General features: G+C 37.7%; 1 protein-coding gene across 1 annotated transcript in view; it reads right to left on the bottom strand.

Moving 5' to 3' along the window:
* The window catches only part of LOC136873801 (NF-X1-type zinc finger protein NFXL1), a 213,111-nt gene that overhangs the window by 27,761 nt on the left and 157,381 nt on the right, over nucleotides 1-27,969 (bottom strand). The window contains exons 10-12 of the mRNA XM_067147048.2: nucleotides 23,905-24,139; nucleotides 6,383-6,550; nucleotides 3,814-4,050 (exon numbers count right to left, since the gene is read on the bottom strand). Coding sequence (XP_067003149.2) covers nucleotides 3,814-4,050; nucleotides 6,383-6,550; nucleotides 23,905-24,139 — 640 coding nt within the window. The remainder of the gene's footprint in view (nucleotides 1-3,813; nucleotides 4,051-6,382; nucleotides 6,551-23,904; nucleotides 24,140-27,969) is intronic.

Genomic DNA, 27,969 nt, shown 5'->3' with positions numbered 1-27,969 from the left:
TCCATTTCAGAATCGAAGAATTAGGAAGATGAAATGTGTTAAAAATGAAACCTATATCACACAGCGGGGATATCTTAAAGAACCCAAAGAATTTAGAGAATACATTTGTTCATGTAAATGTCTGAACAAGATAGGAATTGATGCAGTGAAAGAAGAGTTTAAAAACTTCTATAGTACTACATCACACGATGCACAAACAGCTCTTATTTGTGCCATGGTAACAACAAAAGATGTCAAACGGAAGAGAGTGAAGGACTCCAACAAAAGAACAGCCACAAGAACTTACACCATCCGCGGTGTCAAAGTATGCAAAAGTTTCTTCTTGCAAACATTTAGGATCTCCAGTGGAAAGGTTCATCTGGCAATTAAGAAGATACAGTCACCAAGGGGCGTTGTGGATCGTCGTGAATTGGCTGGTGGAAGAAATAAACATCCTGAAAATAAACTGAGAGAAGTCATAGACCACATAAAGAAGTTTCCACGTTACAAATCTCACTTTAGGAGAAGCGATACACAAGCAGAATTTCTTGCCCCAGAAATAACGGTCAATGTCATGTATGATATGTACAAGGACAAGGTTTCAAATCCTGTATCAAAAGCAAGTTATAAGAAGATATTCCTCACGAAGTTCAACATCAAAAGGAAACCACTGAAAAACGACACATGCAATGTTTGTGACACATTGGAAGTTCAGATCCAAAACACAACTGGATGCGAAGCCGAGAATTTTAAATCAAAAAAAAGGAAATCATCTTGAACAAGCCAAAATTGCGCAGGATATGAGATTATCGGACATGTCGAAGGCAAAACAAAATGGCGCCCTGGAAGTTCTTTGTTTTGACCTAGAGAAAACCTTGCCATTGCCTAGAATTCCTACAAATACAGTCTTTTATAAAAGGCAGTTATGGCTTTATAACTTAGGAATACGCAGCGGTAAGGATGAAAGAGGACACTGCGATGTCTGGTTAGAGGGTGAGGCAGGCCGAGGGTCACAGGAGGTATCCTCATGCCTGATGAAATATTTAATGGAAGAGCTACCAGCTGTTGAAGAAGTAATCTTGTGGTCAGATTCCTGTGGAGGACAGAACCGAAACATAAAAATGGTTTTGATGTTAAAAGCTATCTTAGAACAGCATCCCACAGTGAAAAAAATCACTCAACGTTTCCTTGTTCCAGGACACAGCTTTCTCCCCAATGACAGTGATTTCGGGGACATAGAATGTGCACTGAAACTTCAGCAAAGGTTGTATACAGCAGAGGACTACATCAATGTGATGAAATTTTGTAGGAAGAGGAATCCCTTAGTAGTTCACAGAATGAAGTCTGAGGATTTTAAAAGTACAGATTTACTTGAGAAACAAATCGTGAACCGGAAGACAAATAATTTGAGAGAGAAGATAAACTGGCTGAAAGTAAAAGAGATAGAGTTACATAAAGACAAACCATTTAGCATTTTCTTCAAGCAGGAATATAAAGGACAGCCAGTTGAAATAAACATTCAGATGAAGAAAGCTGTTGGTCGTCCTTCACAAAATGGCGTGACCCACTATTTTAGCAATGTGTTAACACCTCTGTGGCCGAATGGAAAACCCATTTCAGAAGCGAAGCTCAGCGACATACGCTCTTTGATGTCACTTATTCCAAAAGATGCCACTGATTTTTATCGTAAACTCTGCAGTCATCCGGGTATTGAAGACGATACTGATGGATTCGATTGCCAGGAACTTGATTTCATTGTTGAAGAGGAAAGATGAAGCTGATGATACTTCCCATTCTTGTGTCAGATTGAACATTCTGAAGTTTATTTCAATTTCTGTTGTTAGTGATATCAAGTAGATAGACCGGCATAAGTGAAACCCATCTGTAAAATGTCAGTATGTAATAGTGTGGATAATATGTTTCTTTGTATGTATGCTAACGTATTGTAGAATAATAAACAAAAGTTTTGTTCAACATTACTCATAAAACTATTTATACGTCTGTTTACCTAGATTATTACCCTTCCGTAGTAACAATCCCAAATGTAAAACATAAGTAAAAGCATAACATTAATATGCATCACATGACCAACCGACAAAATTGTCACTTGGTCAGTTGATGCGAAACAGAAAGAATGAATTACTTCAGAAATTTAAAATTGACTAAGCGACATTTTATGGAAAATCAGACACTTAATGACTTGCTATGCAGTTGGTGATTGGTCTGTAAATAGAACTGACCTTAATCCTTCTTATGGTGAAAGAAATCTGCCAATTCATTCACGACTCGAATTTATATGCTAACAAACGCGTTCACGTCAATATCTCGAAATGACAATTTGGCGCTTGGTCAAGTCATGCATAACACCGTCCAATTAAGGCCCTGATCACTTCCATCCCACTCTTAGCCCTATCCTATGGTCATCATAAGACCTATCTGTCGTGGTGCTACATAAAGCAAATTGTAAAAAAAGAAAGAAAAAAAAGAAAAAGATTACATCATTCGTCAGGATCAATAAATTTCACAATTTTTGGTCCTGGATTGGTCCGTATTGACTAAGCTCATGAAAAATACCATGGTTAGTTGAAGGTTCGCCCTGTCAATATTATAAAATTCGCATGTTACATAAATATTACTCATACATGTTTCGAGAGATGGCCCACTCTTTTCATCAGCGAACTTAACATCTCAAAACAAAATTCCTCATGTTCTAAGATCTATTAATACTACCTTACACTAAAACATAAATAGTTAAAAAGTTTCCTCAATAATGGTTATCTAAATAGCATTAATAGTTGTTGTATTTATCCTTATTGTTGAGGAAGCATTAAAAAAAATTCATATTAAAAACAGTTGTTGACCTCTTGGATCTTGGTCAAGCACCATCATAGGACAAGTCTGTACAAGTAAGTTACTGTTCAAGGGCAACTTGGCAACTTATTCCAAATAGATCTTATGAGGTAGAAAGAAATTCAGTGGAGGATAAGAACGGCTTAGATTGATTTTTACAGCAAGCCAGACCAAGATGTTAATTGTTTTATTTTGAGTTAATCCAAGAGATCAGCATTTTTTAATGCAAATTTTTAAAAATGCTTCCTGAACAATAAGGAAAAATACAATAACTATTAAGGCTATTTAGATAAGCATTATAAAGGAAACATTGTAGTGTGTGTGTGGGTTATAATAACATTTTTAGATTTTAACTATTTATGTTTTTAGTGTAAGTTAGTATTAATAGATCTTAGAATATGAGGAATTTTGTTCTGAGATGTAAAGTTCGTTGGTGAAGAGAGTGGGCCATCTCTTGAAACATGTATGGGTAATAATTATGTAACTTATGAATTTTATAATAAATATTAACTGGGTGGACCCAACAACTAACCATGGTATTTTTCATCATGGGTGCACTCAGAGATTGGTTAATTTTGACATACTGTACTCAATCTGTCACATAAATTTCAAGCAAATTCAGCGCTTTACCCCTAATGCTGTATTTTTCCAATTTCTGGAGGAGCAAGTGGTGCGACACACTATCGATAGCCTTTTCAAGGTCAACTTTAGATTACTGCTAACCTCTCAAGTATTTAGATGTAACTTTTGACCATGTTCTCACACATAAAAAGCATTGTGCAAGCACAAAACAGACACTAAGAACTATGGCACTGGCTATCATTAGTGCTGCAATTGTCCAAAAACTAATCTGAAAAGAATGGATACAGCAGTTATTTGGACATTTAATTGGTACAAAAATTAGTTGGACATTTGCTAGGATCTTTTTCTGAATATCAAATTAAGAGTGCCAGCATTCTTTCAGTCATACAGAGATCAACTTACATTTTTTGGACATTGGTTCCCACAACTTAGCAAGGCCACTTTCTTGTCATCGTCAGCCGACGTCCAATCACTACAGCGTACATAGAGTTGTGTCACCAGGCAATGGCATGACATGCGTACCATCTGACTACATGGAGGGCAATCTCCTGGGTGGCAGGGCTTGAAACACTGATGAGAACAGCCCTCTGGGCGTTCTTTAGTGCAGCCAGCCTCGCAAACTTCACAATTACTGCCTGCCTGTTGGAACAGATAATGTACAAATGAATGGATGAATGCTTTTAACCCTTTGAAATTTAACAATAACTTTCTTTGTATAGACATTTACATCTGAAAACAAATTCAAGCGCTGTATGCACAGTTTGAAAAGCAATGCATTTTTTTACAATAGCATAAAACAGCAATTTCTGAATGTATCCACAACACTTACAACTCCATATCGTGTGTTGGGTAGTGTCACATAAAGTCCCCCAGCCTGGACTAAGAAATTTGTACCAATTACTCTGGTCTGAGTTTCGTTTTGTGTCGGCAACCATTACAGTTGTTCCATGAGCTTCCCCCCATAGATTGGGTTGACTTTCAACATTCATTACGTATATAAATGTCAAACACAGTACGCACAGGTTATTTGCCTATTTTATATAAAAATCCCACATTTACATTTAAACAAAGAAATCAACTAATGGGTGTTGTGTTATACATATTTTTCAAGATAAACAAAAACCTTGACAGGTTAAATGGGGCAGAACATGTTATTTTTATCGACAAGCCACCATGAATAAATTACACACCCCTCAGAGCCACTATCACCAAATAAAATGTCAAAACTTATACTCATATCTAGCATATCCCTACTGTGCTGCCATGTTTAGAGATAATCTTCTAAGATGGAAAACTTAGATAATATCACACATACTGACTTGGGTATTACAGGGTGGAAACTCAATTAGGCAGCTTTTGATCATTAATAACCAATCAATCCAACAACACAAGGGAAAATAGGAAAGTACCTTTTGTTGTCAGTAGATACCTGCATCATACGGTATGCTGCAAACAAGATCAATACTCTGCCTACTTAGTGTGCATTAAGGAAACATCATGGATGGAAGACAGTGGACTATTGAACAGCGTGTAAAATGTGTGTGCCTTTTCTCAGTTACTAACAATGCATCAGAAGTCCGGCGCAGGATATTGTAAGAGTTTGGACCACCAGCAGTCCATAGGGACACAACTGCCCAAATAAACGAACAGTTTGATGAAACTGTCAGTGCTTTAAGTTCCAAGCATCATGGTCAGCTGAGAACTGTCCAAATTGCTGACACACAAGCATGTATTGCTCCGGAACTGGCACAATTTCATCAGAAATTGAAGTCTACCCACTCTTTGTCGGCTCTACTGGACATTTCAAGGTAAAGTTTGTGGAAAGTTTTGAGTGACATGAAGCTGATGCCATACCATCCACGGTATATTCATGTGCTTAATGAGGATGACGTCGACAGGCGACTTGAGTTTGCTGAGTTGATGCTGACCAAGTTTCAGGAGGATCCTGACTTCATCCGGAATACTGTCTGGATTGATGAGACCAAATTTCACACATCACGGTCAGTCAACAGACACAACTGCATGTTTTGCCAGCCAGAGAACCTCAATGCTACCACTGAATATGATTTCCAGTCCCTGGGAGTGATGGTGTGGGGCAACAAGACGTAGGGAGTGATTGGTCCGTTCTTCCTCGAAGGTGGTATAATGGGGGAAACCCACCTAAAGTTCATGAGGAAACATGTCATCCCAGAACTTCAGAGAAGACAGAATTTTGATGAACTGTGGTGGCAACTAGATAATGTCCCACCAGATTTCACCAACATTCTTGCATGAAGTTTTTCCTCAACGCTGGATTGGCCACTGTGGGTCTTTGGTGTGATCAGCCTGAACACCCGACAAATCCCCACCAGAGCTTTTCCTTTGGAGTTACCTCAAAGGAAAGGTGTACGCTAATCCTACTGACTGTGTGCAACATCTGCATGAGGTGATAGTTCAGGAGTTCAATAATGTTCCAATGCATATGTGTAGAAAGGTGTGTGAAAATGTTGCTTTGCATCTGCAAGCCCGAATTTACTTAAACAGTAACCAGGTTCACCACCATTTTTAATACCAATGACTTATTTGCTTATGATTCCATTTTTGTTAGCCATTGCAATTGGTAACACTTATCAATAAAAAATAACATCTAAACAAAAAATGCCTAACTGTGTCTGGCCCACCCTGTAGTACTGCCATCTAGAGACATGGCCCAATCTGAAGCTCCATGGAATCTTATACATCACTCTCACGGCATGTGTAGTTCGTTACAGATTTTTTCATGTCTTTTGCAGCTCGACCAGAACATAATTTCGGCTGTTGTGGATTATGCTTGCACTTAGAATTGTGTGTTAAATCCTGCAGAATTATCAGGAAAAGAAGGCATGATGACATATTTATAGCATGCGCATGTTGGAGTGTGCACTGCTTGGCTGTAAGAACAGTAATAGAAACAAATCATGCCTTAGGGAGTAAATCCTCATTAAACACTTACATTTATTTCATCCCGAGCTCCTTCAACCTTGTGACATGGGATGGTGCAAGTATGGTTTCCGCATGCCAACTTCCGGCCACATGGTCGATGGCAGCATGTAGGTACGGCAATATAACATGGCCACTCACTGATTTCATGACCTCCCAGACATGACACTGCAACAGGAACCTGTACAAGAACAAAACAAGAAATCAAAACCAGTTCCAAAGAAAACAATTCTATCACCATGCATGTTCTGTTAATAAGTATTTCTAAGTGAACAATTAGCTAATATGATTGTACTGCGTGGCCGTTGTTGAACAGCAATGAACAGAAATCAGTAAAGCAACAGAAGTCCTTATGATATAAATTTTGTCTTGTTATCATTTAATTTTGTCTTGTCATCATGTTGGGTAAACAAAAACATTTAAAGAACTGAAGTGTTTATGCAAAGCAAATTATTGTATGAAGCTTTCTTATTTAATTATTAAACATTTAGGCCTATGAAGAAATGGATTATGAAGAAGATTTATGTTCTATTACATTTCCTGATTTAAATTGTATTGTTTTGATAAGTATAGAAAGGGATGTAGAATTTTTATACATGACTTGTAAGGCAGGGTGTGCCACGTGTAAGTGGGCCCTTTCCTGTTGTTTTGTAATATCCGTGAAGATGCAAAGTCAGCGGAAAGGACTATTCCAGAAGATAATTATCATTGGCCAAAATTCAAGTGTTTTTATTGGCCAGTATATTAGGATTTTTAATTGGTGAATGTGGCAAACTGGAGTGTTACTATTGGTTATTTGTGATCACTCTATTTCCTGTTTGTAGCTCCTCCATGTGCGAGTTACTTTGTCCATGTCTTTTGAATTTGGAGCACTATAGCGGGCGGGCGCGTTTTGCATCCATCCCGTAATGGATCTTCAGCCGGCCAAGGTAAGCGCTGTTTTGCCTTTTGTTATATAAATGCATTCTTGTGTTTCGGACTATTCCCACTTAATGTAACTTCAGTAATTATGGAGAATATCATCTTTTGTGCCAGTTTCCTCTAGTTTTCCACATTTTCCAAAATAGAGCATTTATATGACTTAGCGATTATGCTAGTCCGCAACATGTTGTTTTCAGAGGCAGACCTTCTTTTCTAAGTCTAGTTGTAGTTGTAAGTAACTGAAACACTTTCTTGAATAGTGTAATTAATTTTGTTTCGTTTGAGGTTACCTCCTATGTCAAAGTTTTTGTTCCGTAAATGTAACTTTTAATGTGAATTTCTATGTCAAAGTTTGTTCGTGACTGAAGAGCTTAATTGTTTCCCTTACACATCTTTTGTTTTGTATCTCAAGTATCAGTTAATCTGCAGTTCGTTTATAATTGTATATTCATTTTCTTAATAATTATTTGTCTGCTGGGTGTATTATTGTAAGTCTTTTCTCCCCCATAACGTCATACGTTCCCATGGACCTCATAGGGCCCTCGCACCTTCCACTCTCCTCTCTTATTTGTCATTTTTAGGCCTGTAAGTGTTCCCTTGTATTTGATTTAATATTGCGTATCGAAAGATACTCGTCACGTTTCCATGTTCTGATGTGAATTCTCCGCCGCGACATTTACTATTTCCTCATTCACATTTTATTAGCATTTATTTTTATTATGTCAATTATTATTATTATTGTTTTTGCATTATTATTATTATTATTATTATTATTATTATTATTATTATTATGTGTAGGCGTAATTGTCCCTCTACGGTTACATACTGTACTGTACTTAAAGTACCTAATAAAAGAAATAGATGGTGTGCAGAGGAAAGCAGCAAGATTTGTAACAGGGGATATCAGGAGAAAACGTAGTGTATCAGAAATGTTAGAGAAACTTGGGTGGGAAGCTTCAAGTAAGAGAAGGGAGAAAACTAGACTTGTAGGATTATATAGAGTCTACACGAGAGGAAGCATGGGGAGAGATCCGTGAGAGGCTTCAGTTGGAAAATAATTATATCAGCAGGGCTGATCACAAGTATAAAATTAGACAGGATTTTAGCAGAAATGACTGGGGTAAATTTTTGTTCATTGGGAAGGGTGTGAAAGAGTGGAACAGTTTACCTGGGGAAGTGTTTGATCCTTTTCCAAAATCTGTACAGATATTCAAGAAAAGAATAAGCAGCAACAGAGAAAAGAAATGTTAGAGGGCATTCAACCTGTGTAGGTTTAAAGAATTTTTGTGAATAAATTAATTCCATCCCCTTGTCTATGGAGACTGGACAGCTGAAGTAGGGGACTACTTGTAGGGGTGAAGTACAGTGGGGACTTCAAGAACCCTGGGACCACTGCGGTAGCTGCGAAAGCCCTTCAGGAACTCTGAAAAGCAGTGGCAAAAGTGGCTCTGGTTAAGACGCAGCAGGTCGTTAAGCAGTCGGCCCCACGGTACAGGGGTAGCAAGCCTGCCTCTTAACCGGAGGCCCCGAGTTCGATTCCTGGCCAGGTCAGGAATTTTTACCCAAATCTGAGGGCTGGTTTGAGGTGCACTCAGCCTACATGATTATAACTGAGGAGCTATCTGACGGTGAGATGGAAGCCCCGGTCTAGAGAGCCAAGAATAACGGCCGTGAGGATTCGTCGTGCTCACCATACAACACTTCGTAATCTGCAGTCCTTCGGGCTGAGCAGCGGTCGCTTGGTAGGCCAAGGCCCTTCGGGGCTGTTGCGCCATGGGCTTTGGTTTGGTTTTAGGTCGTTATGCACGTTAGGTACCAAAATTGGTTAAAAAAAAAAAAGAAAAAAGCAATGTACATTTAAATCTTGGCCTCGGTGGCTCAGGCGGCAGCAAGCCGGTTTCTGACCGCTGGGTTCCGTGGTTCAAATCCCGGTCAATCCATGTGAGATTTGTGCTCGACAAAGCGGAGGTTGGACAGGTTTTTCTCTGGGTACTCCGGTTTTCCCTGTCATATTTTATTCCAGCAACACTCTTCAATATCATTTCATTTCATCTATCATTCATTAATCATTGCCCCAGAGGACTGCAACAGGCTTCGGCAGCCGGCACAATTCCTATCCTTGCTGCTAGATGGGGCTTCCTTCAATCCATTCCTGACCCGGTCGAATGTCTGGAAACAGGCTGTGGATATTCATGTTCACATTTAAACAGTGGCGGCGCGTGACTTTTACAGTAAGGGAAGCACATATCATAAGCTAGGAAGATGTATAAAATAAATATAATAACTCACATTATCTTGTGCTATTTGAATGTTAATTCAATCCGCCTCTCCTTCTTGACGAATTCTTCTATGACAAGGCTGTAGAATTCTTCTTAATTCTTTGATGACTTCAATTTTAGTAACGTCTTCTCAATCGACAGTAGAGATAAGTTCGAGAGTCTCTGTTGTCCCTGTGTGTTTCTGCAGTAGGTGTGGATTCTCCGAAGTGCCGAAAATGAACGTTCGGCACTAGCACTGGACACTGGGATAGTTGAAATCAATGCACATAACTTAAACAGTTCAGAAAAGGCAAAATATGACAATCCACTACTTTTTAAATAAAACAAAAGTTTTAGAACTCCCATCGTAAGATACTCATCGGAGGAATAAGCTACGCTGAGCTTGCTTCTGAGACGGGCGAAGTCAAAATGCTGACCGCAACTTTGTTTCAAAGAACAGAATGCTGCTTCAGGAAAACTTTTTTTCGTGTTCCTTTGATCAACTAACTGTAAAAATGTTAATTTCTCGAGTGCTTGGAATCGAACTTCTAGTTGGGTATGTATATTGTCATATATCTCGCAATATATGCGACGGTAGTGTGAATTTATGTCGCAGGTTTCATTTTGACGTAGCCTCTTCTTTGGCAGCTCGCAGCTCTCTTGACATTTGTTCCATACTCTTTCAAATTCATTTCTTTTTCCCTGAATGATAATTTTTGTTTCCCCTACTTTGGCAATACAGAAATTTACATCCAGTGCTTTCGTTTGAAGAATTTCAAAGAGAGAATCGGTTAAGCAAAATATCTCGCTGAAAACTAATAAAATGAAATTGAACTGGAATTCTGAGAGAACGCTGTTAAAACCTCGAGCTTCGTGATACGTTTGACTATCCCATTACTTTGGATTATCCAGGATATTCTCGAACAACTGAACTAATTCTTCTTTTTGTTCACGAACTGTTTCAACAAGTCTTCCGTTGTAATTCCATCGTGTTGGACACACTTTAGGAAATCGTCTCCTGACTTCTTTACCTAATACAGCAGTTCTCTTAGTTGAATTAGAAAAGAAAGAGGCCAAGCTACTCAGAGTCATGAAGAATATTTTACATTCCTTTATATTAGAAGTTGTCTGTGTAAGGACAAGGTTCAGTCTGTGAGCAAAACAATGTATGAATATAGCGTCGGGATATATGTTTTTCACTCTTTTCTGTAAACCACTGAGGTCTCCTGACATCACTGCGGCTCCATCGTAACATTGAGCGACTAGTTTAGAACCACAGTTGAACTCGTCCATTATGTGGAACACGTGATCTGCAAGAGCAGGAGAACTGCGATCGGCGCTTACGTCAGTAAATCCAAGAAATCGCTCCTGTACTTCTCCATCAGCAGACGTGAACCTAACAAAAGTTGAAAGTTGGGAATGGGCAGAAATATCAGTAGTTTCATCAATAATAATCGCCACGAATGATGACTGTGATATTTCTTTCTTTATTTCGGTCAATAACACACTGGCTACTCCGTCAATTAAATCATTTTGTATTTGATGTGAAAGACCTGTGAACACCGTTGCTTTCTGCAAATGATTTGCCAGTGTGTCGTCATACTTGCTCAGCAGCGTTATGAGTTCTATATAATTTCCACGATTTAAGGAACTTTTATCTTCTGCATGCGCTCTGAAAGGAAGTTCTTGTCTTGCAAGATACATTACAACGTCAATCAGTCGTTGGATCACCTTTCTATTCTGTTTTACCAACTCGTTATGTTTTATTGCCTACAGTTTACGCTGCTGATCGAGTTGCAAATCTATTCTGGTCGTTCCGAAAGTTGTTAACAGAATTTCAGCTCGGATATGTGTTTGTGATTGCTGATGACGCTGGGATGCTTTAAGCAAGTTATTCTTATCATCGAAGCCTACACTGTTCCACACCCCCTTTTCATTTGAAAATAGAACGCAAGGCCAACAGTAGAGTTTTGATGTTTTTTGACAACCACATAACAAGCCTATTTTTCCATACTGCTCTGTATTAAAGTGTCGAACACAACGTTTCGTTTTAGTTTTTACACCCGGTAAATCAGGCATTGGCCTGCCACCGGAAATTATATTACTCTTCTCCTGAAAAGCCCTCGAACTCATGCCCTGGATTAAGAGAGATTCTAATACGCATCCACATCCCCCTCCGCTCTCATCACTCGCGTCGACAGTTGCCATGCTTCAGAGACTCAAAGTACGGAATGAACACAGTCAATGCATTCCCTTCTAAGCCGGCAGAATCGCAGTAGTTCCTTTAATTTACATGTGCACACGTAAATTTGGTGTAATTTTCACAAATAACACAAAGTAAATTAAATGGTACAACTCACAGTACGATATTTCACTTCAGTTGGAAACACAAGCACAATTAAATCTTTTTCTCACAAGTTTTATCACAATTATCACATACAAATAGTCTCGAACGGAATGAGTAGTCAGATGCATTCCCTTGGCTAGCCCCACGAAGCTTGCCGAACCCAAACGAATAATTACAAACGGACCAGAGTGAAGCCAAGGTCAAGTCTGGCAAGCCACTTGCTGACGAGCGGCCGTGATGTGAGTATCACGCGAGCTCATGGAGACAGACGCATGTTTGCAGCTCTCAACTGTCCATGCCCACTGTCACGTTAAAATAAAGTTAATTATATATTATACCAAACGACACAAAACTTAAAATAAATACTGGTTGCAATAACATGCTTAATTTTTTTCTTTATGTAATATTTTTTAAGGGAATGACTCATTCCCTTCATTCCATTGAATAACCGCCCCTGCATTTAAATCTTCTAGCAAATGTACAGTATTTTCTGCAGTGATTCCACATACAGTATATGAGTTGATTATGTAATTACAGAAGATATGAGTAGAATTTTGTAAATAATATTAATTTATTACGGATGAACTGTGTGTTTAATAGAAAAATTGTTAATGTAAATAGTATAATACTGTATTTTCAGAAAAATGCCTTCTTTTCTTTTCTATTTAAAATTTAGTTGTTGAGAATAAAGTATTTTTGTGTATCATTTTTCCACCGAGGTAGAGACCTCATTTGCAAATAAAGATTTTGATTTGATTTGAAGTAGACCTTCAATCTACTAGATCATGTTAAGTACAAATAGTATATCCAAAGAGATGTTAGGTACAGAACAAAAATGGCCACCTGGACACCAGCAGGAACCAAACCCAGATTTCATGTCCAATGTTTTGTTAAGGGACTAATTCACCGAACTAATATTAACCACAATGATAGGAAATACTATTTATTGCACAACGACACAACCAAATTTTTGTAACATCCTCCCACCTTTTAATCATATTATGATTAAAACCACAAAGGCGCTTTCCCCTAAACTACCATTTCACCCAGCGTGAATAAAATTATTTATAGCCTAGACTGTAGTGCCTTATTCCCGGTCTTTACATACCGACTTTCATTAAACTCTGTTCAATCATTTTCAAGTGATTCAGCATTGATATGGACTTAGCAACAAAAATCAAAATTCATGAATACCTCTTTTGTTACAGCCGGAATGGTAAAAATGTACAAGACATAAATATCGAAAATTTAATTCTATATAACTTAAGTTTTGGAGTATTTATTGATAGGACCACTAATAACTTAGATATTTGAGAATTACATTTTAGGCCTTGCCCTGAACTACCATTTCACTCAGCATGAATAAAATTATTTACAGCTTAGATTGTAGAGCCCCATTCCCTGACATTACATACCAATTTTCATTACATTCTCTTTGGCTATTTTCTCGTGATGCTCCTACATACATACTTACAAACAGAGATGACAGAAAATAAAAGAGTGCGTTTCCTTGTTACTTTATTACATAAAATCAGTTTCATGGTCCATATCGCACTTTAACAGATTCACAACTAAGTATTTTTTATTTTCCACCTTGTCGATATATTAGTTGCTTAAGGCAACTTATTGGTTAAAAGTGGTACACGTTTCGTACATTATTAACATCTTAAGCCACATAACACTGTTTAGATGAAAAATTCATATATTGACAAAGTATCAATGCTTTGAGAGAAAGTGTCCTTAAAATTAACATAAGATTTAATGACAACATTAAAAACAAAATATTCAAGAGAAAATAAATAAATTCTTTCTACAATTGAAAGCAATTGTCAAGGAAACACTTGTACAATAGTCCATAGAGAATATGTTCTGATGAATATTCTTTTCTTAAAAAGTTCATGTTAAAAAATAGCCAATTTATAAATTCAAAATTATATATTTTTAATTGTCGAAATGAAGAAATCTAGGTTTTATAATGTGGCTCCTATTACTATTGCAGATGAAAATATCACTAATTCCTAGTTGTCAATTCTTTTTAAACCTGCTTTCCTCTGGAACGGTATCTCCTGTCTTTTTTAAGGTCTTGTGTCTGGTGCAGTAGTGATGTGTTCTTTCTTGTTCACATTCTTGAGGAATGTGATAGTCGGTGGAATTATTTAATTCTTGACTTGTCAAAAGAAACTAAGGAACTAACATTTTTGAAGAATTCGATTAAATTTTTGTTGTTGTTGTAAAAATGATGTAAAATTTTGTGTGTTTTATTTCTGGTGAAATTGTGTGATTTTAAAGAATTTTCAGGACTCACAGAAGAGACAATTATTTACTTAATCATTGAGTGTTAAAAGAAAAGACAGTGATATTGGAGATCTCCAGTAATATGTTTGTAACACATTTTTTGTATCACCCTGTAGTGCCACGTGGAGGCTTCGATCACGAAATCTCTGAGTTTCGCAATCGAAACCTCTAGAATATATTTCCCACATTACCATATATGGTGCTGTAATTCAATTGGTGAAAATAACGCCAAACTGTATTGATGATAATTCGGGTCGAAACATAGGTAGCTTCCCTGATTGGCTGTCTGAGTATTTCCTAATTTTCGGCCTTTTGGCTCCGTAGCAGGAGCAAAGCTCTGTTCAGCGTCTTTGGTCTTCGTACGTCTTAACGATTGGATGCACCTTGTAAGGTAGTCCGCTCACCGGCTCCAGCCATCCCGGGGTAAGAATGTTTTCTTTTCTCAAGTGTTAAATTAAAATGTAAATTCATTTGTGCGGAGTTTACCTTAGACCCTGGTTGTCTCCGTTTTGATTTTCTAATGCCATAGTTCGTCAGCTAGGCATATCCTTTGTTTTGGAGGCAATTCCTTTTATTAACCTTTTGTGAATATGTAAACTTTAATTTTTTTTCTTCCGAGTTGCCTCCAGTAATTCAGTGTCAGTTTAGTGCACACCTGTTGAGTTATGCGTCCCTCATTGATGTGTATTAGGAGAGGACTGCCCCTCTATAGGCCTCTGCGCTAAATTTACCTTCTGTTGTTTCCTTTCCTTGTATGATGTTTGTAATTATGTTATTTTCCCCTTAATTTTTCATGGTTAATTTCAACATCGTATTTATGCTCACTTATTTAGAAGTAATTGTAATGCTGTGTAAATATTCACATTTCTGAAGAAACACCGATAGGAACGTCGTGGTTTGATGTAATTTTTTATTGAAGATGTTATCTTTTTACCTTGTGCACTTTATACCTTGGTTCAATTCTATATGTTGAGTAAATTAGACAAAGGGTTAATGTTCTCACGTTTCTTTTCCTACAACGTCACGCAAGATCTCGTCCTCTGTAGGGTTTCCCGGCCTGCTTCCCATACTTCCTTTCCCTAGTTGTCATGTTGGTTATCCTGCGAAGCCACGTTTTGTCAAAATTAAGAATGTTTTTCTCAGTGTATCATCGGCTGACGTTATTCTTTCAGGTTTGTTATTTTGGATTATTAAATCATTGCTTGTTTTATATGTACCTTGTATTATGTGCTCTTACCCGTTAAAAGGGGGGTTACATCTGTTAGCCGAGGCGTGGTCGTAGAAGAAAGAGATGCGAGAACAGTAAACCTTAACTAACCTAAAATAACCTGGTATCATCTCCTAATGTAATTTCTTGTTAACATGTCTCGTGTGGTCCCTGTTCCGTCCCATTTGAGGGAGGAGGAATTACGAACTTCGTATTTGTAAATTGAAGTCGACAGGAAGAATTAGGGATCACGCGAGCTTGTTAAAGCAATCGCTTAACGAAACTATAGCCGTACCCAGCCTATCAACAGACGAAGTATGTGCATCTTTGACCCTTGTTAAAGGTAAATTTATCGAATCTGAAGCTATTCTTTTATCCTTTTGTTCCTTTAAACCGTCTGATGCTCAGTTCGGTTCTGGGCGTTCTGGTAATGGCAATGCCAGATGACTAACCGCCAATTCATGTGCCAAACCTTATAGCGTATCTTCGTGTTTCGTCTGTTATCGCTGTCAGCTAGATGATGACATACCCGACCCTGTAGTTGATTATAAGCCTCAGTCTGACCCTAGTGTCAATTTTCCAAAATCTTGTGGTATTTCTGCTATTCCTCCGTGTAAATTACCGTACATATGCCTAGAAGTGAACAATGAATCTGTTTGTGCCTTAGTTGATTCTGGAAGTAACCTCACCTTGATGAGTGAAAATTTGTATAACTCTGTAAAATCTGTTTGTAAGTTCCCTGCCTTAACACCTGTGTCCTTAACCTGTTATACAGCTAATTCTAATTCCTTGAATGTGATTGGAAGTCTGAGCGTCAAAATTAGAATACGTAATTTCACATGGAAAATGCCTGTGCTAGTGGCGAAAGGTTTATCTTGTCCTTTCATTCTTGGTGCAAATTTTATTGCCAAAACTGGTATGGTTTTGGATCTTCAATGCAATGAATTCCAGTTTAAGTTTTCCATTAGAATCTTTAAATTGAGTAACCGTTCTCCTATCCTTCCTTATCATGTCAGTGCTGTCTCTGAGGACACAAGTGAACCAAAAGCTTTTGACTTTAATCATTTGCCTGATGACCACGCCAACCAGCTTAGAAATCTTTGTGATAAATCTCCCGATGTGTTTACCGATAAGTTAGGGGTAACCAATGTTTTGGAATATAAAATTGAAGTAACTGATAATGAACCTGTTCATTCTCCTCCGTACCGGTTGTCGCCCCTGAAGATGAAAGACCTTAAGGCTATCATCAATCAAATGCTTGCTGATAGTGTAATACATCCTTCTAAATCTGCATACTCTTCTCCCATATTTCTCATCCCTATACCACAGGGTGGCTTTTGGCCTGTAGTGGATTATAGAATGTTGAACAAGCGAGATGTGCTTCAATCCGTTCCTCTTCCTGACTTACACTCTTGTTTCTATTGGTTTGCTAATGCCAAAATTTTTACAACTTTTGATTTGAATCAGGCGTATTATCAGATACCTCTTGCTGAAAAATCCAAGCATCTCACGGCTTTTGCCACTGACTGGAACCTCTATGAATTTGAGCGTGTACCATTCGGGCTGGCGACAGGAGCCACTGTTCTTACTCGGCTGCTGGATAATGTGTTGTCAGACATTAAATTCAAATTCGTTTATAATTATCTGGATGATTTAGTAATTTTTAGCGAAACTTTTGAAGAACACCTTGTTCATCTCAATGAAGTCCTTGAAAGACTCCGTAAAGCAGGATTAACCCTTAAGGATAGCAAGGTTACTTTCGCACAGCCTCAGATGTCCTTCCTAGGTCATATCGTGTCCGAGAAAGGCGTTTCTGTTGACCAATCTCGTACTGCAGCTATCCAAAATTTTCCAACTCCTAGAGATGTCAAAGCTATCGCTAGGTTCGTTGGCATGGTTAACTTCTTCCATAAATTCATCCCCAATTTTGCTAAAAGAGCAGCCCCATTAAATGCCTTGAGGAGAAAAGATGCTAAATTTCAGTGGGGTGATGCCCAACTTGAAGCTTTCTATGATCTAAAATCTGCTTTATGTAACGCTCTTATGCTGGCGAGGCCAGATTTTTCTAAACGTTTCATTCTCCAAACCGATGCCTCATCTACAGGTATATCTGGTGTACTCCTTCAGGAATTTGAAGATGGACATCGTCCTATCTCTTATGCTTCCCGTAGTCTAAATCCTGCTGAACGCAACTATTCTATATATGAATTGGAAGCCTTAGCTGTTGTTTTCTCTTTGGAGATATTTAGAATGTATCTTGAACATCTACCTTTTGATCTTGAAACGGACCAGATGTAACCCCCCCTTTTAACGGGTAGGAGCACATAATACAAGGTACATATAAAACAAGCAATGATTTAATAATCCAAAATAACAAACCTGAAAGAATAACGTCAGCCGATGATACACTCGGAAAAACATTCTTAATTTTGACAAAACGTGGCTTCGCAGGATAACCAACATGACATCTAGGGAAAGGAAGTATGGGAAGCAGGCCGGGAAATCCTACAGAGGACGAGATCTTACGTGACATTGTAGGGAAAGAAACGTGAAAACATTAACCCTTTGTCTAATTTACTCAACATATAGAACTGAACCAAAGTATAAAGTGCACAAGGTAAAAAGATAACATCTTCAATTAAAAATTACATCGAACCACGACGTTCCTATCAGTGTTTCTTCAGAAATGTGAATATTTACACAGCATTACAATTACTTCTAAATAAGTGAGCATAAATTTGATGTTGAAATTTACCATGAAAAATTAAGGGGAAAATAACATAATTACAAACATCATACACGTCAAGTAGAAACATGTTACAAGGAAAGGAAACAACAGAAGGTAAATTTAGCGCAGAGGCCTATAGAGGGGCAGTCCTCTCCTAATACACATCAATGAGGGACGCATAACTCAACAGGCGTACACTAAACTGACGCTAAATTACTGGAGGCAACTCGGAAGAAAAAAAATAATTAAAGTTTACATATTCACAAAAGGTTAATAAAAGGAATTGCCTCCAAAACAAAGGATATGCCTAGCTGACGAACTACGGCATTAGAAAATCAAAACGGAGACAACCAGGGTCTAAGGTAAACTCCGCACAAATGAATTTACATTTTAATTTAACACTTGAGAAAAGAAAACATGCTTACCCCGGGATGGCTGGAGCCGGTGCGTCCGACGTTAAGACGTACGAAAACCAAAGACGCTGAACAGAGCCTTGCTTCTGCTAAGGAGCCAAAAGGCCGGAAATTAGGAAATACTCAGACAGCCAATCAGGGAAGCTACCTATGTTTCGACCCGAATTATCACCAATACAATTTGGCGTTATTTTCACCAATAGAATTACAGCACCGTATATGGTAATATGGGAAATATATTCTAGAGGTTTCGAATGCGAAACTCAGCAATTTCATGATTGAAGCCTCCACGTACTACAGGGTGATACAAAAAATGTGTTACAAACATATTACTGGAGATCTCCAATATCACTGTCTTTTCTTTTAACACTCAATGATTAAGTAAATTATTGTCTCTTCTGTGAGTCCTGAAAATTCTTTAAAATCACACAATTTCACCAGAAATAAAACACACAAAATTTTACATCATTTTTACAACAACAAAAATTTAATCGAATTCTTCAAAAATGTTAATTCCTTAGTTTCTTTTGACAAGTCTAGAATTAAATAATTCCACCAACTATCAACTCACCACCGGCAACACATATTATGCCTTTGCTGGCAGGACCTAGTGTTTACAGTGCACTATTTCTTCTGGTATAGGCTAGAGCAATTTTGTTACTTTCATTGACCTGTCTCAGTCTTATCCTAGGCTTTGACAATATGAAAGTGACTGAGGTATGAGTGATGCTAGTAAGGCCATTCCTTATGCAGCCAGTCCCTGCTATGAATGGTGTGAAAATGTTGCTCATAGGGTCGGTTGATGCATGCATTTCAGTGGGCTTGGCAGACTGATATGTAATAGCAACGTCTGGCTCGGCGAGGAAAGCAACGGGAAACTACCCCAATCCTCATTTCCCTAGTACGCCTCTTCAGTGCTGCTTAGGCAATCTATGACAACTGATGGCGGAGCTGTTGAGGATCCAACCAGCCTTAGGGCTGACGACTGAACATACATACAATGGGTTCTTATATTCTACAGCCTCATTAAGTTTATCATTTTTCTTTACAAGTTGGTCTAGATGAATGTATAGATCTTCATATGTGTTCATTAAGCTGCCCTTTTAAAAAAATTTTTTTTTTTTTATGATGGTGAGGTCTTGTTCTATGTTGGTAAATTTATGACCTGTGGTAGTCATGTGTGTTTCCATAGCTGACAATCATCTATGTTTTTCAGTATTCACATGTTCTAAATATCTTACTTTAACATTGCGGCCAGACTGTCCTATGTATGTAGTCTTGCACTCAAAGCATGTAAGTTTATATATTCCCGAATCAAAAATGTATCTTTTTCGGAGAGATTTACTGTATCATGGTTGAAAATACTCTGTTTCATGTTGTTATTGGTGGAAAATGCGATTTTGAAAATTTTCTCTTAAATAAATTTGTTATCACATCTATGTTTGGATTATTATATGTGAATTTAATGTATTTCTCAGCTTTACTAGGTTCGATTGCTAATTTAGATTGTTGCTTCTCCGAAAATTTATTAATTATTTTATCCATCATGTTATTGTTGAAACCATTCAAGAGGGCTTGTTATCAGATAAACAATAGTTCTTTATTCCTTTCAGATTTGGATAATGGTATACTAAATGCTCTGTTAACGTAACTATAATATGCTGATCTTTTCTGTGTCTCAGGGTGTAACGAGATGTTTCTGATAGTGGTCGGGTGTGAAAGTGGATTTTCTGTGTATTTTGAAAGAAAATCCTTTTTCTTCTCTTGTTGTGACTACATGTAGAAATTCAGTGATCTTTCTTCTTCTTCTTCTTCTTCTTCTTCTTCTTCTTCTTCTTCAAAAGTGAATTTTATACTGGAATCCAAATTATTCAATATATTAAAAAAATTGTTACTATCAGTGAGTCTGTTATCTATTATAGCGTAAACACCGTCTACATATCTTGTCCAAAAATCCAATCCCTCTATCTGATGAATAATCTTTGTGTGTTCCAAATAGTCTATGTTAGCCAATATTCCTTATGCTGGGGCTCCCATAGAGAGTCCATTTTGTTGGTAAATTTTACTATTAAATGTAAAATAATTTTGATTTTTGTGGACACAGCTGACACAGAAATACCATTCTTCTTAAATTCCAGACATACCAACTTTCAAAAGTAAAAAAACTCACGAGAGATTTGGCAGCAAATCGGGATATATTACGACACATCTCTGATGGCAGAACATGTACTAATTCATTATAATTGAATATATTATTATACTTTTTTTATTATCTATTTGGCCTATATATATATATTTCATTATTTATATGCGGATACTAAATACTGGACATACCTGAACTTTAGGAACATGTGATTTATCAGCACACTGAACACATTACGACTGATTGTTGTTCAACACACCCGTAGGTGATTTAGCACTCTTCAGAAACTCTGAACTAAATTTTTGCTCAAAGCACTTGCCTTGCTGAACTGATTTTAAGGTTAAAAGTTTCTCCAAAGTTTGTTCAGACAGCAAGGACCTGAACTGTGTTTTTGTCTTTGTGACTCTGCTAAAAATCCTTTCATATTCTGCACTGCTATGTGGAATTGATAAAATGGCAAGCATCACCTTAGAGATTCTGTCATATTTAAGTACACCATCAGCTGATTTCATCTGATCTACCAATGCCCACTGAACATCAATTCTTCTTTTTTGCCAGGTCTGTCTCCTCAAGCTGAAAGTTACAGAACTGGGAGTGCAGAATATCAGTTTCTTTATCTAAATGTTCCATTTCACTACCCAGAATGTTCGGAAATTTGTTAATGAAAAATCTAAGGCTAGAAAATGATGCCTTACTTATAGCAGAAATATTTGCAACTTCTGCATTAATTAAAACTTCATCTTTTACGGAAATTTGTGTACCATGTAGTCATACGATGAACAGAAACACTTCCTAACAGACTTAAAGAATATGCACTTTTCCTCAAACTTCAAAGTGTTCACCAAAATAAACGCAGAGTTCCCTATCAATCATTTTGATTTTCCGGAGTATGATAATCTACATCAAGGAGAGAGGAGGAGCTTTTAATAACGTGTGGTTTTCCAAACCTTGCAATAACATTCTTCAATAGTTACTCCAAAACTGACTTCAATAAGTGGATGTGCGGCATACTAGACCGAAGAGCTACATTTGGATTCTCAAAGATATCCATAAAACTTGAGAGAAAAAGGCAAAAAGATTTATGTAAATTTGATGAAAGGAACATGAACAGTCATTCTTCACGTGACAAAGCATGGCTTTTAGTGTCATCAGTTGTTTGTTTTTGGGTGAAACTGATGACTGGGTTTTCTTTTTAACTGAGGAGTGTGGTGAAATGTTATGACGTTGCTTCACCTTTTCAGGCAAACAAGACACATCTGCACTTAGACTGTGCTTAGGAATTTTGTAAGTCTTCAAAGTTCCCATCTGAGAATCCTTACTCACAATATCATTCCTAAATAAAGTAACCAAAGGGTCCCACTGCAGCAAATCCTAAACACCTTCTTAGTGATAACTATCGAGTAGGCACATGCTTCAGAATTTTCCTGATCCCTGTGTTGTGTAAATTCTGAAATTCTCTGAACTTTTCTTTCCTCTTTGCACTCCTTTTCAGATAATAAAATATATAAACTATACTTTCATCTACATTTACAGGCAAGCACGCCACACCCTTCTCTGCAGCAAGATTAATTAGGAGACAAGAGCAGCCTACGATGATTATGTTACTATCTTCCCAGTTCCAAACATCCTGCCATAACATTCTTTAATCCTACCATTACTGGAGCATTATCAGCACCAAGAGCTAGGGCAGTTTTTTAATGGAATGTGGAATTCCTGAAAAGTTGAGGGAAAAAGATTGGCAATGTTAGTTCCAGTAGCATCTTCTTCTGAATTAGGTACAGAGAGTAGACAACTCTGAATTTCACTGAGTTCAGGCCTAAAAATGTTACAACATAGGCTATATTTTCAAATCGCTATTATTGCTACCATCAGTAGCAACAGAAAATGCATTCACCTGCAAATGTGATACAATTTCCACCCTTTCTTCCATGCATATTTCTGTAATGATAGCACACCCATATTGTTTAGCGATTTCCAAATCAGGAAACATTTTGCGAAACAAAGGCCCCGCGTTGTTGGCACAATTTACAGGCAGGTTATGTTCTACGATAAGTGATATAAATAAAGCCTTGGCATTAGTCACAGGATTTAAATCTTGGTTTTTATATGAAAAGTTCAGTCTGGTTTCTTTCTACACACTGGATGCTCTCTACATGTTTTTTCGTTTGCACATATTTGAGTATATTACACTTCCCACCATGTGCAACTGAAAAATCACACCTACATATAGTACAGAATGTGAACGTTGGTTCTTTCCTGGATTCACTGACACACTGAAACTCTTCTCTATAAGCGCTTTTAAAAACTGCATATTTGTGTTTTGACATTTTGGCCAAAACAAAAATGAAGACATAACCAAGAAGCACTACTACATGACATAACACGAGTACTTATGCAGGTCCTGCCCCGGGTAGACGTCTATAGCATGCTACTTCTGAGGTTAGGTTACTCACTTGCGACTTCAACTTCCTATTATTAAGTTATTTGTGTATATGACTGTATTATAGACCAAAGAGGAGCACATAGCTGGCCACCGTGCCCCGTGCTGCCATTCGATTGTAATTATTAATACTACTATCGACCAGCCATACTCAGCTATGTATCGATAGACCAAGGAAACGCACGGAAATTTAAAATAATACAAAAATTACTGAAACTGCTCTGAGAATTGGGGGATAGGTCCCGGCAATCGGGAAATTAGGAAGAACGATGAAAAATTGGGAGTCTCCCGCTTAAATCGGGAGAGTTGGTACGTCTGTAAATTCTGAGCAATGTAGAGACCAAACTTATATATGATATATAAAGTTTTTTTTTTTTTTTTGTGTGTGTGTGTTGTGATCAATGCATATTAATGATTTTCACACTCTTCTGGAGTTTTAAAATGAACTACTGAGGAGAAATGGACTCTGGCTGACCCACCAAGGAATGCCTCTCATCACGGTGTGGTGAACTGTTCGCCTCCAGTTCTTGGCTGAACAGTACAATCATATCTGGACTTGCAGATGAAGAGCTGCTTTATTTGGAAGACCAACATACTCAATTCTAAGTGCTTGCCTGTATCAACCTTATTGCTATGCGTAGTTAAATAAAGTACAGTAAAAACTATTTACAGCTGAACTTTATCTGTTTTCAATGTTATACCAGTATCTGTCATGCTCCTGGTTAGTCACTTTTCCTACAAGAATATTTATGGGTATAAGTTGTAGAGCAAAGTGAAGTTTACCTTACAATCTGGACAGGGAAGTGCTCGAAGCTCCAATTGTGGCTCCACCTTCTCCCAGGGCCCTGCAGGTTTCTGTTCAGAGCCTACCTTGACCCACACAGCTGAGTGGCACATTGCACTACAGCTATGACCACAAGGGTCATGTGGCAGACCACACACTTGGCGACAAGGTGGACAGTCTCCAAAGTGACAGCGATGAGGTTCACGCTGTGGATGGTGACAATCGGGTTCTATCCTGAAAGCAAATTTTGCTTTAAAAAACAAACATTTGAAATTATAAGAATATGAAAGTACCTACTTATTCTTTGGATGGTAGCACAGGATAAAATGTTGGAAGCAGTGTAATAATGATGAAGTGTCGCCATTTGGGGGAAGGGACAGTTTTCCAGTACATAATAGCCTGAATAAAAAAAAGGCATGGTCCAAGAGCTCCTGTGGCAGTTGATTCCATTCCTCCGAAAGGGCAATGCGAAGGTCTTGGAGGGTCCTTGGTGGAGGCTGACGGGATGCAATTCGTCTCCCCAATGTATCCCATGCATGTTCTATAGGATTCAGGTCCGCAGACCTCGCTGGGCAGTCCATGCGATGAATGTCTTCCTCAGCCAAAAATTCACCCACTAGAGCAGCGCGGTGCGGTCGGGCATTATCGTTCATTACTGTAGAAGGAAATCTGGACCAACTGCACCTCTGAAGAGTCGGACATGTGGCCTCAGTACCTCATCCCTGTATCTCTGAGCGTTAACAGTGTTTCTCGGGCCATCCATGAAGATGTGCATGTCCGTACGGCCATTCAACATGATATGAGATTTATAAGCTACCATTCAACATGATGCCACCACCGCCATACTGGTCCCGTTCCATGATGTTCCTGTGGTTGTATTGGCTATAGATAGAGAGCATACCACGTCGCTGTGAAGCATGTGTGGCCGTTAGGGGTAACCATACACCCTATTAACAGCATATTTTGTTGTGGAAGACATTGCCAAGTTTTGTTAGTTGTTAAAGGTGTACCTAGCTATCAGAACTTTCCTGACACTGTTTTTCTGGACAAGTTGTGTGACATATGGCGTGTGATTCAGCTTCCGTTTGTTCACCAATCCGTCTGACATTGCTATCAGGCGGTATGGCCTCATTTAGTGATATGCTTAATGCTGGACACTAGTGTATGTATTAAACAGAAACATATTCTAAATATTTGAGTGTGACTTGATAAAAACTTGTTCTTTCAAGAATGAAACATGTCATTGTTTGTTTAATACCATGTATTTTTAATCCTTATTTAATAATGTGTTTTTTTTACAGGTATCTTAAAATGTAATATTTACATTTAACTTGTGTGTTCAACAGACTGAAAAGCTTTTAAGTTACATTTTGTTACATTCAGTATCAGTACAGATAACACAGCTATTTAAACATGCGATACAAATAGTTACTCATTATTTCCAACTGAATTTTTCGAAATGTTACTACATATTTCCTCTTTCACCATGAGGCTACACTCTGCACACTATAACAGGGCAAACATGACTGAGGGAATATGTGGTGCAGGCAGTGTTTACCTTGCGGTTATGCCATTAGTCAAAGCAGGGAACACTCCTTTCGTATACAGAGCAAACATGTAAGTTTGGTAGGTGCATATGTCGTGTGATTTGCGGTCTATTTCCTGTTGCCCTGCTTACTCGTAACTTATGCTTAATTTCTGAACACTAGTGTACTTAGGATCTTGAAATCTGAAACTTATCGTAATGACGTCCACCTTTGTCTCTACTCCAGCATTCATAACAAAATCCAATACTCAAACTCTGAGAGATAATACAAGACAGCAAAACAATTTTTTTTATTTTTATTAAAAAAAGGGTCAGAAACTGATAATTGGGGTACTTTATGAAACGATTGAGAATGAAGCTATTATATCTCAATATAATTAATCATTTAAAAAACTGATCAAAAGTGTGGCCTCGTGCTGCAATAAAAGCTTGTTCTCCTTATCTCACCCAGAATGATATTTTTATAATGGGGCAGTGGGAGAGCTAGATGTACACGACTCCAACTGCATCGAAAAAAGAGCTCGTTGTTCAGGTGCTTGTGGTTGCTTATTCTCTAGAACACATGCCTGGAGTGTTTGTATGTGCATGACAGAGTTCCCGTCAATTTTTTCATAAGTAAAACGAACCACAGATTTCTTGTCACAGATTTTTAGTCACATAAATATTATGTCATATCAGAATTTATGTCGTAAGTAGAACAAAGCCATGTGGCTGCTTTGTCAAAGTAGTATAATGTCAAAGCAGAATTTATGTCTTATGTACATTAATGTCATATGGCGTTTATAATTTTATAGACATTTTTAAAGAAACAGGTACATTTATTGCAAATGTTACATATTATTTAAAATATATCTGCAAAATTGTGTCCAAGTGTTTGCAGGTGTTCTGAGGACCTGTTTTCATTTCAACGTTCATGATATGTAGCAACAATCTGAGATCCAAGTATCTTTCATTTTCTTTTGTGTTGAGTGTCTGCTTTGCAGTCATCAATACCATGACTTATCTCTGCAGCTTTATTCTGTAGGTGTTCTCTGAGATGATAAACTGAAGGATGATTCTTACACATCATTTTACTAATGTGACTATGCCAGGCCTTGTATGTGTTGGTTGTATGTGGCAAATATGAAACTCTATTATAAATTCCACATCTTTGGAGGGAACATTGGTGTTCCTCACCCTCTACCATATCTTCCAAGAACATAAATTGTTTCCATGTAGAACAAAATTGCCTTCAGATTTTCGTCAGTATCTTTTTTCATCAACATGAAAACTTCAGGAATATTACTTACTGGAACAAAGGGAAGTGCTAGTATAGAGTGGAATTGTGTGCGAAGTTCAACATTTTTCTCTTCTGTGTATAGGGCTGCCACACCTTCCATCTGTATCCTGTAAATTGTTTCCATGTAGAACAAAATTGCCTTCAGATTTTCGTCAGTATCTTTTTTCATCAACATGAAAACTTCAGGAATATTACTTACTGGAACAAAGGGAAGTGCTAGTATAGAGTGGAATTGTGTGCGAAGTTCAACATTTTTCTCTTCTGTGTATAGGGCTGCCACACCTTCCATCTGTATCCTGCATCACAGACTGTGCATACTGGAAAAAGCGACCAGCAATTTCAGTACTGGGAAAATTTCTTCCACGGATGCAACTCATAATTGGTTGATATGTAATCAGGATGTAGATTTTTCTGAAATTGGTTCAGACTTCATACTTAAGGACATGAAAAATTTCCTGATATGTCTTTTTTGACAGTAGAAAGAGAATGGGGAAAACCATCATGCACTTTGCAGTATATACTATACAACTGGGATGTAATTTTATGAGCAACCTTTAATGTTCCATTGCACATCCCATACTACTCCTTTCCATACACTGAAGTGAAGCAACAATGGTACATTTTTGAGGCAAATGTTCAAATTCTTCCATATTTCTCACTTCAGTAGGCAAGTTCTGCCTCCTAATACATCTAACAGTTCTTCTCAATGTTTCCTTCTTTGGGAGTTTAATAATTTGTTTTGCTGGACATTGAAGCAATCATATTTTTCACATTCAACAAAGTTGGTTCTGCAGACGTGGCAGTTGCATTCTTAATTTCTTCAAGTTCAGCAGCCTGCAGGCTCCTCAATCAGGCGCACGGCTATGTTCTGTCTCTGATAGTACAGATGAGTGTTCTGAGCAATTGACATTGTAAACGTTACAGTGCATCGATGTCTATCCACACATCTTCATCACAAACAATTTTTCAAAGGCCTATGTTTCAAGTGCATGTAACCTTATAAATTAGTTGCTTACCCCCTTTAGATGTATAAATGAATTTTGTTTGATCTGTCATTTCAAAGTTCAACTGTGCAAATCAGCTATTTCCATACAAGCCATTGACTTCATTTTGTAGTGTTGCATACTGTATAATGGACAATCTAAATATTGTCCCAGAGATAATTTTTAGTGTAGCATACTGTACCTGTGATGATGTTAATATCGTGACATAATGTCCATATGGCATTTTATTACACTG

Source organism: Anabrus simplex, chromosome 5 (assembly GCF_040414725.1).
Source record: "Anabrus simplex isolate iqAnaSimp1 chromosome 5, ASM4041472v1, whole genome shotgun sequence".
Lineage (NCBI taxonomy): Eukaryota > Metazoa > Arthropoda > Insecta > Orthoptera > Tettigoniidae > Anabrus > Anabrus simplex.
The sequence above is the reverse complement of the archived record's forward strand: the minus strand, read 5'-3'. Positions and strand labels throughout refer to the sequence as shown.